This window comes from Dendrobates tinctorius, unplaced genomic scaffold (assembly GCF_039654945.1).
Source record: "Dendrobates tinctorius isolate UK_male_01 unplaced genomic scaffold, ASM3965494v1 ptg000049l, whole genome shotgun sequence".
Taxonomy (NCBI): Eukaryota; Metazoa; Chordata; class Amphibia; order Anura; family Dendrobatidae; genus Dendrobates; species Dendrobates tinctorius.
This window is the reverse complement of record NW_027361717.1, coordinates 13,251,680-13,265,840: the sequence shown is the minus strand read 5'-3', so window position 1 is coordinate 13,265,840 and position 14,161 is coordinate 13,251,680. Positions and strand designations below refer to the sequence as shown.

Below are 14,161 nucleotides of genomic sequence, written 5' to 3'. Positions count from 1 at the left end.
TATTTTGTGCTATAAGAGTGCTTACTACTTAAAATCAATTTATATACCACACTGTCCATGTAGTTTGGACAGTATGGTATATGAATACTCCCATCATACTCCCAATGAATATTCCCATCAGCCGCTGCCTGCTCTCATTGTTATTAGTGGCAGCAGGTATGGTCTGATAGGAGCAGTGATCCCATCGCCTGCACTCGTGACCGGAGGTAAACTTCATATCTCCGATCACAGTTGCGGACTCATGCTGTCATTTGACAGCGTGGGAAGTGCAGCTGTCTGACCGGCGGTAATGATAAGAAGCAGTGTTTGCCGTTCTGTCATGTACGTAACACTGAGGCAAACACTGGATGTTTGGTCCCACCATTCAAGTCAATGAAGTCTGGAAACTTTTTTAAACTGTTTGGTCAAACCCACCACACCCGAACATCCATCTCTAGACAGGAGCTCTGTTGTCTGTGAACATTAAACACTAAACACATTGTTGAATAAGGCCATGTTTACATGAAAATGGATCCAGCGTAAGGGTACCGTTACACCTAGTGATGCACCAGCGATATGACGCGGTCAGGATCACTGGTGCATCGCTAGGTGGTCGTTAGTGAGCTGCCACACAGGCAGATCTCACCAGCGACATCGCTGGGGACGGGGATCGCTACTTACCTGTCAGACGCGTTGATCCTGCGCCCTCCCGCCCGGCTCCACGCGTCACTCGTCGTCACAGCAGGAAGCACCACAGGAAGTGACCGATGAGAAATGGTCCAGCAGCTTCTCGCGCGATCAGCGATAACCAGCGGGGGAGCCGGTCGGAGGTAAGTATCACATGCAGCGATATCACTAGCAATATCGCTGCAATGTCACAAAATCGGTGACTTTACAGCGATATTGCTAGCGATATCGCAATGTGTAACGGGGGCTTTAATCTATTTAATCACTAACTGATCTCTGCCGGGTATGTTTATTTTAACCTTGGAGTCAGTGGTCAACGGATCTGTTAATGCGGCATCCATTGTCTATTTCTAACAAATCCAAATCCCACAGGGAGGCTATCAATAATAAAGCTCATCCATTAAAGCAATATACAAATCAAAAAGAAAATGGAGCCAGGAGCAATAAATAAAATATAAAATTTTTTATTGTTATACTCAATAAAATACAATTTTGAGAAAAATTTGTGTGAGAAATACAAAATAAGGGAATCAGCGACACCCAGTTGCCACACACAGGTTTAGGTAATGGTACAAATTGTGGTATCTAAACAAAGGCATATAGCAATGACAAAAAAAACGACTCTCTATATGTTATCCCTTAAATACAGCGACACACAATATCCTCTCAATGTTTACATAAAGTGCATTGTGCATAAAAATGGTCCCAAAAATAGGACTGAGCCAAGTAGAGGAATGTATGATCAAACATTAATTACTACCAGTATCTGAAGGAGATAAAAATATCTGCCAGTGTGGAGAAGGTATATATAATGGAAATAATCCTCCGGTAGGAACCTAATAACCACAGGCAGAAAGGCTATCAGCCCATGTAAAAAGCAATAGATACTGGAAGTTCCCCCTTTGGACCTTCATATCAATAGCAATAATACTGTAATAGTGTCCTTTCTTTACCCTGCCATTCTAAAACTGCCCCCTTCGTACCTCCACACAGTATCATTTGCTTTCACAATATAATAATATCCTCTTTGTGTCCCCACACAATAGTAATGTTCCCTTTTGTACCTTTACAATAGTAATGTCCCCATTTGTGTCTCCACAATGTAAGACTGTGGTGACCTAGGGTTAAAACCCCTTGGCGCATTTTCCTCAACCCCCACTTAACCATAACAAATCAGACTCAGAAAACCAAAATGATGGGTGAAGGTCGGTCACAGCTTTGTTAAATGCTTTCTTAAACAACCATTTGGAAAGGCTCTTAACTTTCTTACAACGCGATTCCCGCCAAATGCCCTGCTCCATATTCGCAGGCAAGTCCGCCAGCAAGCCGTAACTTTGTGCCATTCCTTCTTTCACCACCACGGAGGATCCTGTTTCTCAAACAGGACTCCGACCCCCACCCATCAATCGCAATGCCTGCTCTATGCCATCTTGGAGACCGGATAAGAAAATATCGAGCCCGATATCGTTCAAGTGTACCCCATCAGGCCTTAATAAAGCAGCATTATCCCCTTCCAGTTGTCTGAGTCTAACAACCACCCCAAACCTCTCGCGTACAAATTTAGAAATACTGGCTTTAATTGTCCTCCTAGTGCATTAGACGGCCATCCCATCTCTAGCTCCTTGCCATGCCGCCCTCGGGACAATCTCGGACTAGACTAGCACCAATTCCAGAAAAAAGCTATGGAAACGTTCCATATCAGCCCACATCATGGTTAGAAGTTCCGCCACCTTGTACGAACACAGATCATTCCCCCCTGTGTGCAGGACCAAAATTAACGGACCCCTGGCACCTCTTGCAACCGATACAACTTCTGGCAAAACTTGCGGCCATTGCAAGCCCCTGATGCCTCTCCACATGAAGGCCACTTCATGAAATCCTAGGTGCCTCCCACCCGGGCAGCACTCGGCCCGTTGCACTGCCCAAAAAATGTAGGAGTGTCCTAGCAACCAGACAGTCGGTCTAACGGCATCTGTGGGAAAATAAATCGTTAGTATAACAAATCCGGGCGAATATACCGAGCAAAACATGCTGAACGCCACCTCACTATCCTCTGGACTTCAGCATCAGGCAGACCTTCCCTAGCTGCCTCAGTATCAGCCCCGATGCGGAATGAATGAGTACCATATTCACCAGCCAACACACCCACCCCCGTCAAACATTTATTAAACACAGCATGAAATTGATACCTAGTCAAAGGCGAAGAATCTGCATGTGTGAAGAAAAAACTGCCCCCTTGTCTAATGGCCGCGTACGCAATAAGCAAAGCGACCGGGCACGTCGGGGAGTCTGACCCGTGCAGCAACACCCAAGAACCCCGACCCAGCGAGTCCGTTTTCAATCTATGTATCCGAACCCGAACCGCTGCTTCCAAGAAAACCACATCCTTCAAATTTGACGGAAAACCAGGAGAACTATGCAATTTAAACGGGATGAAAAAACCCTCTGAGAACCCAAAGCGCAGTTGACCTGCCGCCTCCTTGTTAGGATACAGGTCTAACCATGGTCCCATCACGACTACGCTCACTGGTGTCCTTACTCTCAGTTTGCTGCAGTTTAACTGGCAGCTTTCCCGCTGGACGGGAACATCTAGATGCTGGATGGGAACCACCACATGCGAAACATTCGTGCCTGAATTTGCAGAGGCCGTAAAATCGACAAGGTCCTTCGTCAAACAACCAACAGGCACCGGGTCTACGCACGACCACTGAACTGGAGCCTGTTGAGCTTTATCCAGTAGCCGCTGATGGAAAGGAGTATTGCCTTTGCGGCATCATAAGCGGCAACCAAACCTCGGTCGCTTTTACCCCCCAACCAATTTCCGGGTGGAGAGCCAACCGCCTCCTGAATGCCTCATCATATCTCCACCAAGCTGACCCACCATGTGCCTTGTATGAATTGTAAATCATATCCTGGTAAATAAACAGCTCCGAGCAATGGCCCAGATGCCTCTGCCCCATGATGCAACCCAGTACGGCAAAAGCCTGCAACCAATTGTTCATGGTTTTCGCCACCCTCTGGCGCACCCTATCCGAAAATCTCATTCTCCTTTCCCTGTCCACGGTGTGCTGATCCACGGAAATCAATGACCAAATATCTATATAATCATTGCTCCAAATTTTCTTTTTAGTGTCTTCGTCTATATGCGACCCTAGAGCACTGACCCCACAAAACGTGGTGTCTTTATGTACCCCCGCTAGCGCGGAATCAACTTTGGTACTCTCCTTTACCGTACCAGTTGTGGAGGGCAATTGCCGGACCAACGCCCTCAGCGCCGAGACAATTACGGCGTTATCCACGTTTTGAAAACCCAACAAGGAACAATCACCCGGATCCACTGAGGGAGGTGGGACTCCCATAGATGGAGGAACTCCGGCTCCCGGATAAGCCGCTTGGAGGGTGATGCCGTGACTTGTAGCCTCAGGAGGTGCGCTCGGCTCAACCAGGCTGGAAGTCCTTGATCGCGCCCTCGACTCCTGACGTTCGGGAGGAGGACCACGGACATGCCTGGGACTCACAGACATGCTGGACACCTCTGACACTGAAGATGGAGAGCCGCGCCTCGAGGACCGGGAACGATAACGACCACGAAGGAAGCTCTATGGCCTGAATGCTTAGATTTCTTATGCCGCCGCTGTGGTGCGTGGCGCTCGTGGCGCAACTGAGGGGATGAAGAATAAGAGGAAGAGGATCTCCGGCATCTACGCCTGCTCCGCCTCCTCCTCCGGGAGTTATCATCCACCTCAGAAGCCACCGAAGCTTCCCTGCTTGTAACCGCTCCTGCAGTAGCAGTAGCCGAACTATGGGCAGAAGTCCCTTGAGCACAACCAAGGTGCGGGGCTGAAGCGATCCCCACATTCCCCGGTGTGACAATCCCAGCAGGGGGTGGAGGTGGCTGAACGGCCCCTGTAAGAGAAGCCTGTGATGAGAGGGCCTGATTCTGATCCCGAACTGGGGTCACAGCGGGTTGATGTGGGCTCGGCTCCTCTGCCGAGCCAGAGGATGCACTGTGCCTGCCACCCATGCTGGGGCCCACCGAACCGATGGGGTTAACCCTCCCTTGAGGTGGACCCAACTCCCTCCCAATTACCGCCGCGATAGTGGGCGCCCGCGGTGACCTAACATGAGGGCTAAAGCTCCGAAGCGGCGCCGCAATAGACTGGAGTGATCCGCTCCCTCGTACAGCTGCTGCCTCGCACGCTGGGACACAGGACCGGAAGTCGGGGGGCGGGGACTTCCGCCTTGCCGCGTGCCACCGAGAAACCCCGGCCGACACCGGCGAAGCGTCATGGCGGCGCAAAGGAGGGCGGGATCGCTGCACGGACCGCCTACCTCCTTGCTACCCCGCCACTGCTGGCTGTTCCTGATGCGATGCCGCGTCGGCGGCCGGGTCAGACGGCGAGGGACCAGCGAAAGGGCCGGGTACGACCAAGGGAGCGGGTATCTGCGAGGCTGCAAGGTGAGCACCAATCCCCACCACTAGAGCCTGAAACCAGGGCTCACCCTCCTGCTGCAAACGCAGGGCCTCAATAAGAGGATTTGCCATATCTCCAGACAGTGCTCGAACAAGCACTTCCAGGCCCACAATATCCGGGGGAAAGAGGGAGGGCTGCCTATGATCCCGAAATTTATGCACTCAGGAAGGGGCTGTGCTATCCCCTTCCTGAGCCAATTGGACCCATAAACGAAATCCCACCCCACCAACACGTGGGTGGGCAGGCAAAAACGCCATAACTCAGGAAGGAGAAAGGGGAGGGGAGGAAAGGCACCACAGTCAGTGGCACTCTCCTTACTCAGTACAGTGCCCACCATTACGCCCCAATTTTGCATCTATACAGCAATAGTGCCCATACTGTGCATCCACATAGTACTATCCTTCTTTGTGCCCTCCCTGACTTATAAGGCTATGTGCCCACATTGCAGAAATGCTGCGGAATTGTCCGCATTTCCGCAACTCCCAGCCGCGGGTAAAATGCATGCGGAATTCGCATGCGCTCTCCCGCAAAATGCAAGCATTTTGCAAGCAGTTTTAGTTTGCAGAATGCTAGCGCTTTTCCAAACGATTTGAAGCATCGCTGGAAAAGTGATTAACAGGTTGGTCACACTTGTCAAACAGTGTTTGACAAGTGTGACCAACTTTTTACTATTGAGGCTGCCTATGCGACCTCAATAGTAAAAGATAGAATGTTAAAAATAATTAAAAAATAAAAGTTAGAGATATACTTATCCTCTGTCGGCCCCTGGAGTCGTCCCGGTCCTCATTGGGGCTGCCGGCAACTTCCGTTCCCAGGGATGCATTGCGCGAATGACTTCTGATGACGTAGCAGTCACCGCAACTGCGGAATCCCATAGGATTGCACGGAAACGCTTAAAAAACGCAACGTGGGCACACAGCCTAACTGTTAGGTCTCCCTGCAATGCTTTCTTTGAGTCCTCCTTACCTTGACAAGTCAGAGCTTGAATGTCACTCTCCACAAAGAGAAATCTTACCCCTTAGACCCCAGTCCAGAGCCTCTCACCTAGCCAAATCAGTTCTCATACTTTGCACTGAAGAGGGCCAATAGCCTGAAACACTGTGTCTGCAAATTGAGATTCTGATTTGGCTTTAATCAAATTAAGTCACATTGCAAAAACTCGTTAAAGGGTCGATTGTGACTTGTAGGATCGCTACTTCCAACAGGTGGCGCTATAGAGTTCAAGTCCTCTTTCTCTCTGAAGAGGCAATTTGCATATTGTGCTAATAAATAAACTGAAACTCACACAACTTCACTCAACCAGGTAGTTGATCTCTTTACTGGCAGTTCAATGCTCAATGCAGTGATGTCAATGCATGACCTGACGTCCTCTGCATATTCCCATCTTCTCACAGGCTACAGGCCAAAAGCAGCTTGTATTTTAACAGTACGTGGCGGGGAATTGAGTCAATGACTCTGTATGGCCATAGCTTTTAACTATAGCTGCATCTTAGACACATACTGTTCATTTGAAATGAGTGCTCGCCTGAGAAGTTGTACCACTGCAAACAAGATTTTCCTTAGCTGGCCTATATAGCTCATAGGTGAAGGCATTATACAGAATAAATAAAGCACTACTACACCCATTCATGGGCATTTATTTCCAAACTTTTTACTTTATCTGATACATGTTATTGTGCCAACAGTCCTTAAAATTCTGAACAGTCTGTAAAAATAGGACACATTTTTTTCAGCTTCTTTAAAAAATGTTTGTATCTGTGACTTCTTTGAATCCAGAGGAACTTGGACAGATTGTTCTGATTGCCATTTATTTTTCAATTTGTCTGTAATGTGTGCCAGCCATGATTTTCTTTTTAGTGAGATCATTGACAAAACCTGTAAGCAGCAATAATTTACATTACCAATGAAAAGTTTCAAAATAAAAATGCTTTCATGGAAATTAATTTAATTTATGCACTTTGCTTTCAGATTGATCTACAAAGTCAGTCGCACTGGACCCACGTCAGCTCTGATGCCTGCAGGTTAGCTCTGATTTGGAAGTACGGTGGCATGTATGTGGATACGGACATCATCTCATTAAGAGTCATTCCCAGTAAAGAATTCTTGGCTGCACAATCTTCACAATTCTCTAGCAATGGTATTTTTGCGTTTTCTTCTCATCATAATTTCACCCAAAAATGTATGGAGGACTTTGTTCAGAATTATAATAGTAAAATATGGGGACATCAAGGGCCGCATCTCTTTACCCGTGTTTTAAAGACATTCTGTAAAATGCCAAACTTTGAAAGTACGGAAGATATCATGTGTGGAAACATTACTTTCTTCAATCCTCAGCGCTTTTACCCTATTTCTTATAAAGCTTGGAAAGCATATTACAGGATTTGGAACAAAGTGCCAACTTTCAATTATTCCTTTGCTTTGCATCTCTGGAACTACATGAACAAAGGCTCAAAATTAACTATGGAACCTGGAGGTAACACTTTGGTAGAACATCTCTACAAAGGACATTGTCCTTCTATATATAGTGCACTACTTCGGAATGAGACAACTTACCTCTGAAGAAGACCCACAATTTATACCCATTATCCCATTTTAAACCTATATTTGCACATCGGTCCGGATTTTCTAAGTAACCATTGTGAAATTCTGTAATTTATCAAATTTTATACAAATTAAATTGAGTAGACTTTTTCATATTTTATTGTATAACAACTTTTAACTTCAATTAACTGAAAGATCCTCAAGCCAAGGGTAATTTCACAAGAAAACAAAGAAAGGAGTCCAGCTTCTGGATGACTTATAAAAAAAAATCCTCTTTAATTCAAAAAATGTTAAAATTCCTTAATTCCTTACAAATAGGTGGAGGAGGAGGAAGCACAGGGTGACACTTTTCAAATGCCAGGCTTTGAGGAAGAATGCTGCTTAGTGTTCGAAGCGTATCACCATGTGCTTTACTGCTCCCTCACCTATTTGTATGGAATTTTAACATTTTTTGAATTAAAGACAATTTTTTAATGATTCAACCAGAAGCTAAACTCCTTTCTTCATTTCAATTGCTGCTCTGCTGGTCAGAGTGATGTCCCTGCACACTGGATTTCCACACACGCTGATATGGCTTTTTTTTAAATATTTTTCCTAGTTTCACAAGCATATAAAAAAAAATCGGTCAGTGTTTCATCCAGAAAGTGGAAGACTGTTTTCTTGCTTGTCATTCATCTGCAATCCATTTATTTTTACAACAGGAACTATTAATTACTTACAGGACCATTTACAGTTAACTACCGTAAATGACAGAAATTCAATGGATCCATAAAAATCGGATGTTATACTGTGGCTCCATAAGTAGTGTTGAGCATTCCAATACTGCAAATATCGGGTATCGGCCGATATTCGCTGTATCGGAGTTCCGATACTGAGTTCCGATATTTTTACAATATCGAATACCGGAATCGGAAGCTCCCATAATGCAATGAGCCAGTTGTGTTAGCCATGTTAACTAATGGCATGGCTGTGATTGGCTGCTGAAATGATGTCATTATGATGCGCTGTCTGTGCGGGCATGCCGGGGGTCTGTGCGGGCCTGCCAGGGGTCTGTGCGGGCTGCCAGGGGTCTGTGCGGGCCTGCCGGGGGTCTGTGCGGGCCTGCCGGGGGTCTGTGCGGGCCTGCCGGGGGTCTGTGCGGGCCTGCCGGGGGTCTGTGCGGGCCTGCCGGGGGTATGTATGGGCCTGCCGGGGGTCTGTGCGGGCTGCCGGGGCTCTGTGCGGGCCTGCAGGGGGTTGTGTGTGTGTGCAAGTCCCATCGGGCTATGCCTGGTACAATGACAGTGATTGACACATTAGCCAATGATGGGGCAGTAGTAGTCCCATCATCCGGCTAATGTGTTGAATGTAAAAAAACAAACAAACATACATACTACATACATACTACATACTACATATATACAACATACATACATGCTACATACATGCTACATATATACTACATACATAATAATAATGACAGACATGAGATGAAATGGTGTAAAAATGCCAATGGAATCTGGAGCAGTGGAAACGTGTTATGAGACTAGCGGAACGCACCAAATAATAAGAAGATGGTAATAAGGTGCATTCGCAGCCCGGGGTCACAAAATGGCAATATCGCACTGGACACACGTGGGTTAAAATCCACCCAGTGTGTAGTAGCGATGGGCTCTGTTGCTTCACAGAGCAATGGAACCACAGAACGCAGATGCCGCACCCTGTTGACTGTGACAGGGCACAGCTGAGTCAGCGCTAATGTTCGGTCACAAGACTCTGCCCCAAGGACACGGGGTAAAGAGCCTCTCTAGACTCACTAAGCGCACAGGGTCGCACCTGCGAACGCCACTAATCAATGCTGGCTACTGTGGAGTGCAGACAAAGTGCACAGTGGCGTACAGGCAAGCCACTACTTGGCGCTGATGCTTGTCCCTGACTCTGCCTCCTATCAGCCTAGGCGCTAACTGGCAAGGCTGAACAACACATGCGTTTCATAATTAGTCATTTACCAGAGACATTCATATGTGCATACAACACTCACTCTACATGGTCTATACTAGCGTGCAGCCGTGTGATTCTTTTATAATCGCAGCCTTTCAGGCCCTTGCTGATGGCCCAATCCAAGCTGCTTGAGGACCTGAGCATGTGACCTCCAACCACCAATGAGCGGTTGTCTCACGAGCATGCTCAGATGGAGAAAAGCAGGAGCATCTGCTCGCCGCTAACTAATGTTGGATGCTATAGCTGAACCTAGGGCAGAAGCAGCAACCAAACGCATAGCATTAACCTGAGCAAGACGTTGAGACCGACGTCTCTGCTGAGCAGGAGCCTCTGAGGCAGAAGAAGAATAGGAGACCGCAGAGGACATGGCTTGTGCAGTGGCAGGAACTCGATGCCTAACACGTGTTATGTGGAGCGACGGAAAACATTTTCTATTTGGCATCTCTCTGTTTTAAAAGTCTGTGTTTGGCAAATGTCAGGATAATGTTGCCTGCCTGTCTGCATTGTGCCTACTGTAAGGTTTGATGCTTAAGAGACAATGCTATGTACATGTTTTGCAAGAGTTTAGGGCTCATCACACATAGCGAGATCGCTGATTTCGTGACACATCTTCTTCTTCTTCTTCTTTTTTTTTTTTTTATTTTTGTATAGCGCTAACATATTCCGCAGCGGTTTACAGTTTGCACACATTTTTTCATCACTGTCCCCGATGGGGCTCACAATCTAAATTCCCTTTCAGTATGTCTTTGGAGTGTGGGAGGAAACCAGAGTGCCCGGAGGAAACCCACGCAAACACGGGGAGAACATACAAACTCCTTGCAGATGTTGTCCTTGGTGGGATTCGAACCCAGGACCCCAGCGCTGCAAGGTTGCAGCGCTAACCACTGAGCCACCGTGCTGCACACAGCAGCGACCGGCCCCCCCACCGGGTATCGCTGATCGTGCAGGAATGTCCTGGGCCATTTTTTGAACATTGTTCTCCCGCTGGCCTGCACGCATCGCGTGTGGCAGCGGGAGACCAACGATCAGCGAGCTCCCAGGGCTGTAAGCAGACGCTGGGAGCTGGTATCCAAGGTAAATATCGGGTAACTAAATGCGTGCGGCACATAGTTGCCCGCTGTGTACCTTGGATACCAGCGTGCACGTGCTGGGAGCTGGTATCCAAGGCAAACAGCAGGTAACTAAGTGCTGATCATGTGACCCCTGACTCCTCCCCTCCTGTGACCTCATCACAGGTCATGTGTGCACAGCCCTTGGTGTATGCAGGACTCTGCTATGCTGGTTGTCATCATGCTGGATGAGGGAAGTATATGTGGGGTCAGGAGGGGTTTACAGGGTCGATGTAGCAGAGGCGCGTATGTGTGAGGTGTACTGAGAGGAGCCGTGTGTGTGCGAGGTGTACGGAGCAGAGCCACACATGTGTGAGGTGTACGGAGCAGAGCCGCACATGTGCAAGTTGTACGGAGCGGAGCCGTGTGTGTACGATGTGTACAGAGTGGAGCCGCGTGTGTGCAAGGTGTACAGAGCAGAGCCGCACATGTGCGAGGTGTACTGAGCAGAGCCGCGCTAGTACGAGGTGTACGAAGTGGAGCCGCATGTGTACGAGGTGTATGGAGCAGGGCCGCGCATGTGCGAGCTGTACGGAGCTGAGCCATGTGTGTATGGTGTGTACGGAGCGGAGCCGTGTGTGTATGGGGTGTGCGGAGTGGAGCCGTGTATACAAGGTTTATGGAGCAGAGCTGTGTGTACGAGGTGTGCAGAGCCGTGCATGTACGAGGTGTATGGAGCGGATATGTGTACGGAGCAGAGCCGCGTGTGTATACTATGTGTCCGGAACGGAGCCACATGTGTGTACGAGGTGTGCGGAGCAGAGCCGCGTGTACGAGGTGTACGGATCGGAGCCCTGTGTGTACAAAGTGTACGGAGCTGAGCCATGTGTTTGCGGAGCAGAACCGTGTGCTTACGGAGCGGATCAGAGCTGTGTGTGTATGGGGTGTACAGAGCAAAGTCGCATGTGTACAAGGTTTACGGAGTGGACCCATGTGTGTACAAGGTATACAGAGCATGGCTGCGTGTGTACAAGGTGTACGGAGCAGAGCCGCATGTATACGAGGGTTTACGGAGCAGAGTCGTGTGTGTGCGAGGTATACAAAGTGGAACCGTGTGTGTATGAGGTGTGTGAAGCCATGCATGTACAAGGTATTTGGTGGGAGCATTCATACCTCCCAACCGCCCCAGATCCAGTGGGACAGTCCCGATTTGGAGAGTCTGCCCCGGCCGGGAGCTTACTTTTCCTGCCGACACAGGAGTACATGGCGGAGCCCGGAGGAGCACTTTAAAACTCACATGTGACGTTCCATCGGAAGTGACGTGCTGGAAGCTGACCGGAAATGAGGTAATTTCAGGAGGAGATTGTGACGGAACCATGGAGGCACTTCATGGAATGCTTCAGATCCATCACCGTGTCCTCCTCCGACAGCGCGATCGCCTTGGAATCAGGGATATCGGCCATTTGAGTGGATCATGATATGTCCTGCACCGGAAGGCTCAGGTGGGCACTTACAATGTGAGCCGGACTGGTATAGCCTCTTTATAGAATCTTTCTTTCTCTCTCTGTTTCTTTCTCTTTCTCTGTTCTTTCTCTTTCGCCTCTTTCTTTCTCTCTCTAGTCTTTCTTTCTCGCTCTAATCTTTCTTTCTCTCTCTCTCTCTCTCTGTTCCTTTCTTTCTCTCTGGTCTCTTTTTTTTTTTTTTCCCCTCTTTCTTTCTCTTTGTTCTTTCTTTCCCCTCTTTCTTTCTCTCTCTATTCTTTATTTCCTCTCTTTTTTTCTCTTTCCCTCTGCTCTTTCTTTCCCCTCTTTATTTTTCGCTCTCTGTTCTTTTTTCTGTCCCCTCTTTCTTTCCCCCTCTGTTCTTTCTTTCTCTCTGTTTTTTCTTTCTCTGTTCTTTCTTTCCCCTTTTTTTTCCCTCTCTGTTCTTTTTTTCTGTGCCCTCTTTCTTTCTCTGTTTCTTTCTCTCTCTGTTCTTTCTTTCTCTCTTTCTTTCTTTCATTCTTTCTTTCTTTCCCCTTTCTTTCTCTCTGTTCTTTCTTCCCCCTCTTTCTTTCTCTCTCTCTGTTCTCTCTTTCTATCCCCTCTTTCTTTTTTCTCTTTCTCTGTTCTTTTTTTCTGTCCCATCTTTCTTTCTTTCTCTCTCTGTTTCTCTTTCTCTCTTTCTTTCGCTATCTGTTTTCTTTTTTCTCTTTCTCTGTTGGTACTCAGCGAGTAATGCGGTTCTCGCAGTACTCGAATCCTCGCGAGTATTTCACTACTCGCCTCGCAATATTCGGCACAGCCCGCACAGTCCCCGCACAGCCCAGCACAGTCCCCGCACAGCCCAGCACAGTCCCCGCACAGCCCAGCACAGTCCCGCAGAGTACCTGCAAAGTCCAGCACAGTCCCGCACAGCCCAGCACAGTCTTCACACAGGCCAGCACAGTCCTGCACAGCCTGGACCAGTCTTCGCACAGACCAGCACAGTCCCACACAACCCGGCACAGTCCCCACACAACCCGGCACAGTCCCCGCACAGGCCAGCACAGTCCCCGCATAGGCCAGCACAGTCCCGCACAGCCTGGCACAGTCTTCGCACAGTCCCCGCCCAGCCCAGCACAGTCCCTGCCCATTAATCGCCTTTCCCATAGACTTACATTGGACTCGATACGAGTACCCGAGTATTAGGAGGTACTTGTAACGAGTACAGCAAGTCCGAATACTACACTACTCACTCATCCCTACCCCCACAGTATCAGTCACTGTGCCCACAATGCCAGCCACTGTGCCCAAAATGCCAGCCACTGTGCCCTCTGTACCAGTCAGTGTGATCAGCAGTGCTAAATGGGTGTGGTTGGGGCGTTGACATGGGTGTGACTAGTTTCAAAATGGGTGTGGTCAGGGGCATGGACTAAAATTTGCAGCTATGCGCTGGGTGCGCCGCAGCCTTTGTCCTTCTTTCTCTTCTTCAAACGTTGGGAGGTATGTACACGGACAACAGTTGATAAACTATTTGTACACTGGGTCAATTGATGCCATTTTTTCTGGTCTCTGCTCCTAATTTTAGCTTTTTTGGCATCTTTTTGGCCCCCCTGAAGGTGTTGTCTATGTGTTTGGTTTTGCCTCCCATTGAATTCAATGGAGTTCGGATATGTTCGGCGAACATCAGGACTTGCTGAACCAAACCTTAAAAGGTTCATTTATCTCTACTGATAATGGCGTGAGTGGTCCCAGTTCTTCCTCTTTCTCCTATGCATCCACCTGATTCATCATCTCCTGAAGCTTTTTTTTAAGGAAGCATAGAAGAGGGATCATAGAAGAGGGATAGTAACTCTGATGATGAAGTCATCAATGCTGGCCATGTTCATGGAGCACTCAAAAGAAGTGCAAAATGGCACACACGTCTGGCATGGTGGCCCAATCGGGTAGAGAACAGGCTAGTGGCAGGCCACGGTGCACAGTAGCAGCT

At 48.2% G+C, this 14,161-nt stretch overlaps 1 protein-coding gene across 2 annotated transcripts in view; it reads left to right on the top strand.

Annotated features, from left to right (window-relative positions):
- LOC141091120 (alpha-1,4-N-acetylglucosaminyltransferase-like) overlaps positions 1-7,837 on the top strand; it is a 41,778-nt gene extending 33,941 nt beyond the window's left edge. Inside the window, exon 2 of one of the 2 annotated variants that reach the window (XR_012232423.1) lies at positions 7,110-7,248. Coding sequence is in view for 1 of the 2 variants with exons in the window: in XM_073576511.1 (XP_073432612.1) it covers positions 7,110-7,700 (591 nt within the window). In the remaining variant the exon portion in view is untranslated. Of the gene's footprint in view, positions 1-7,109 lie in introns of both variants that reach the window. The other variant, XM_073576511.1, reaches the window with a different exon arrangement.
- The last annotated feature ends 6,324 nt before the right edge of the window (positions 7,838-14,161 follow it).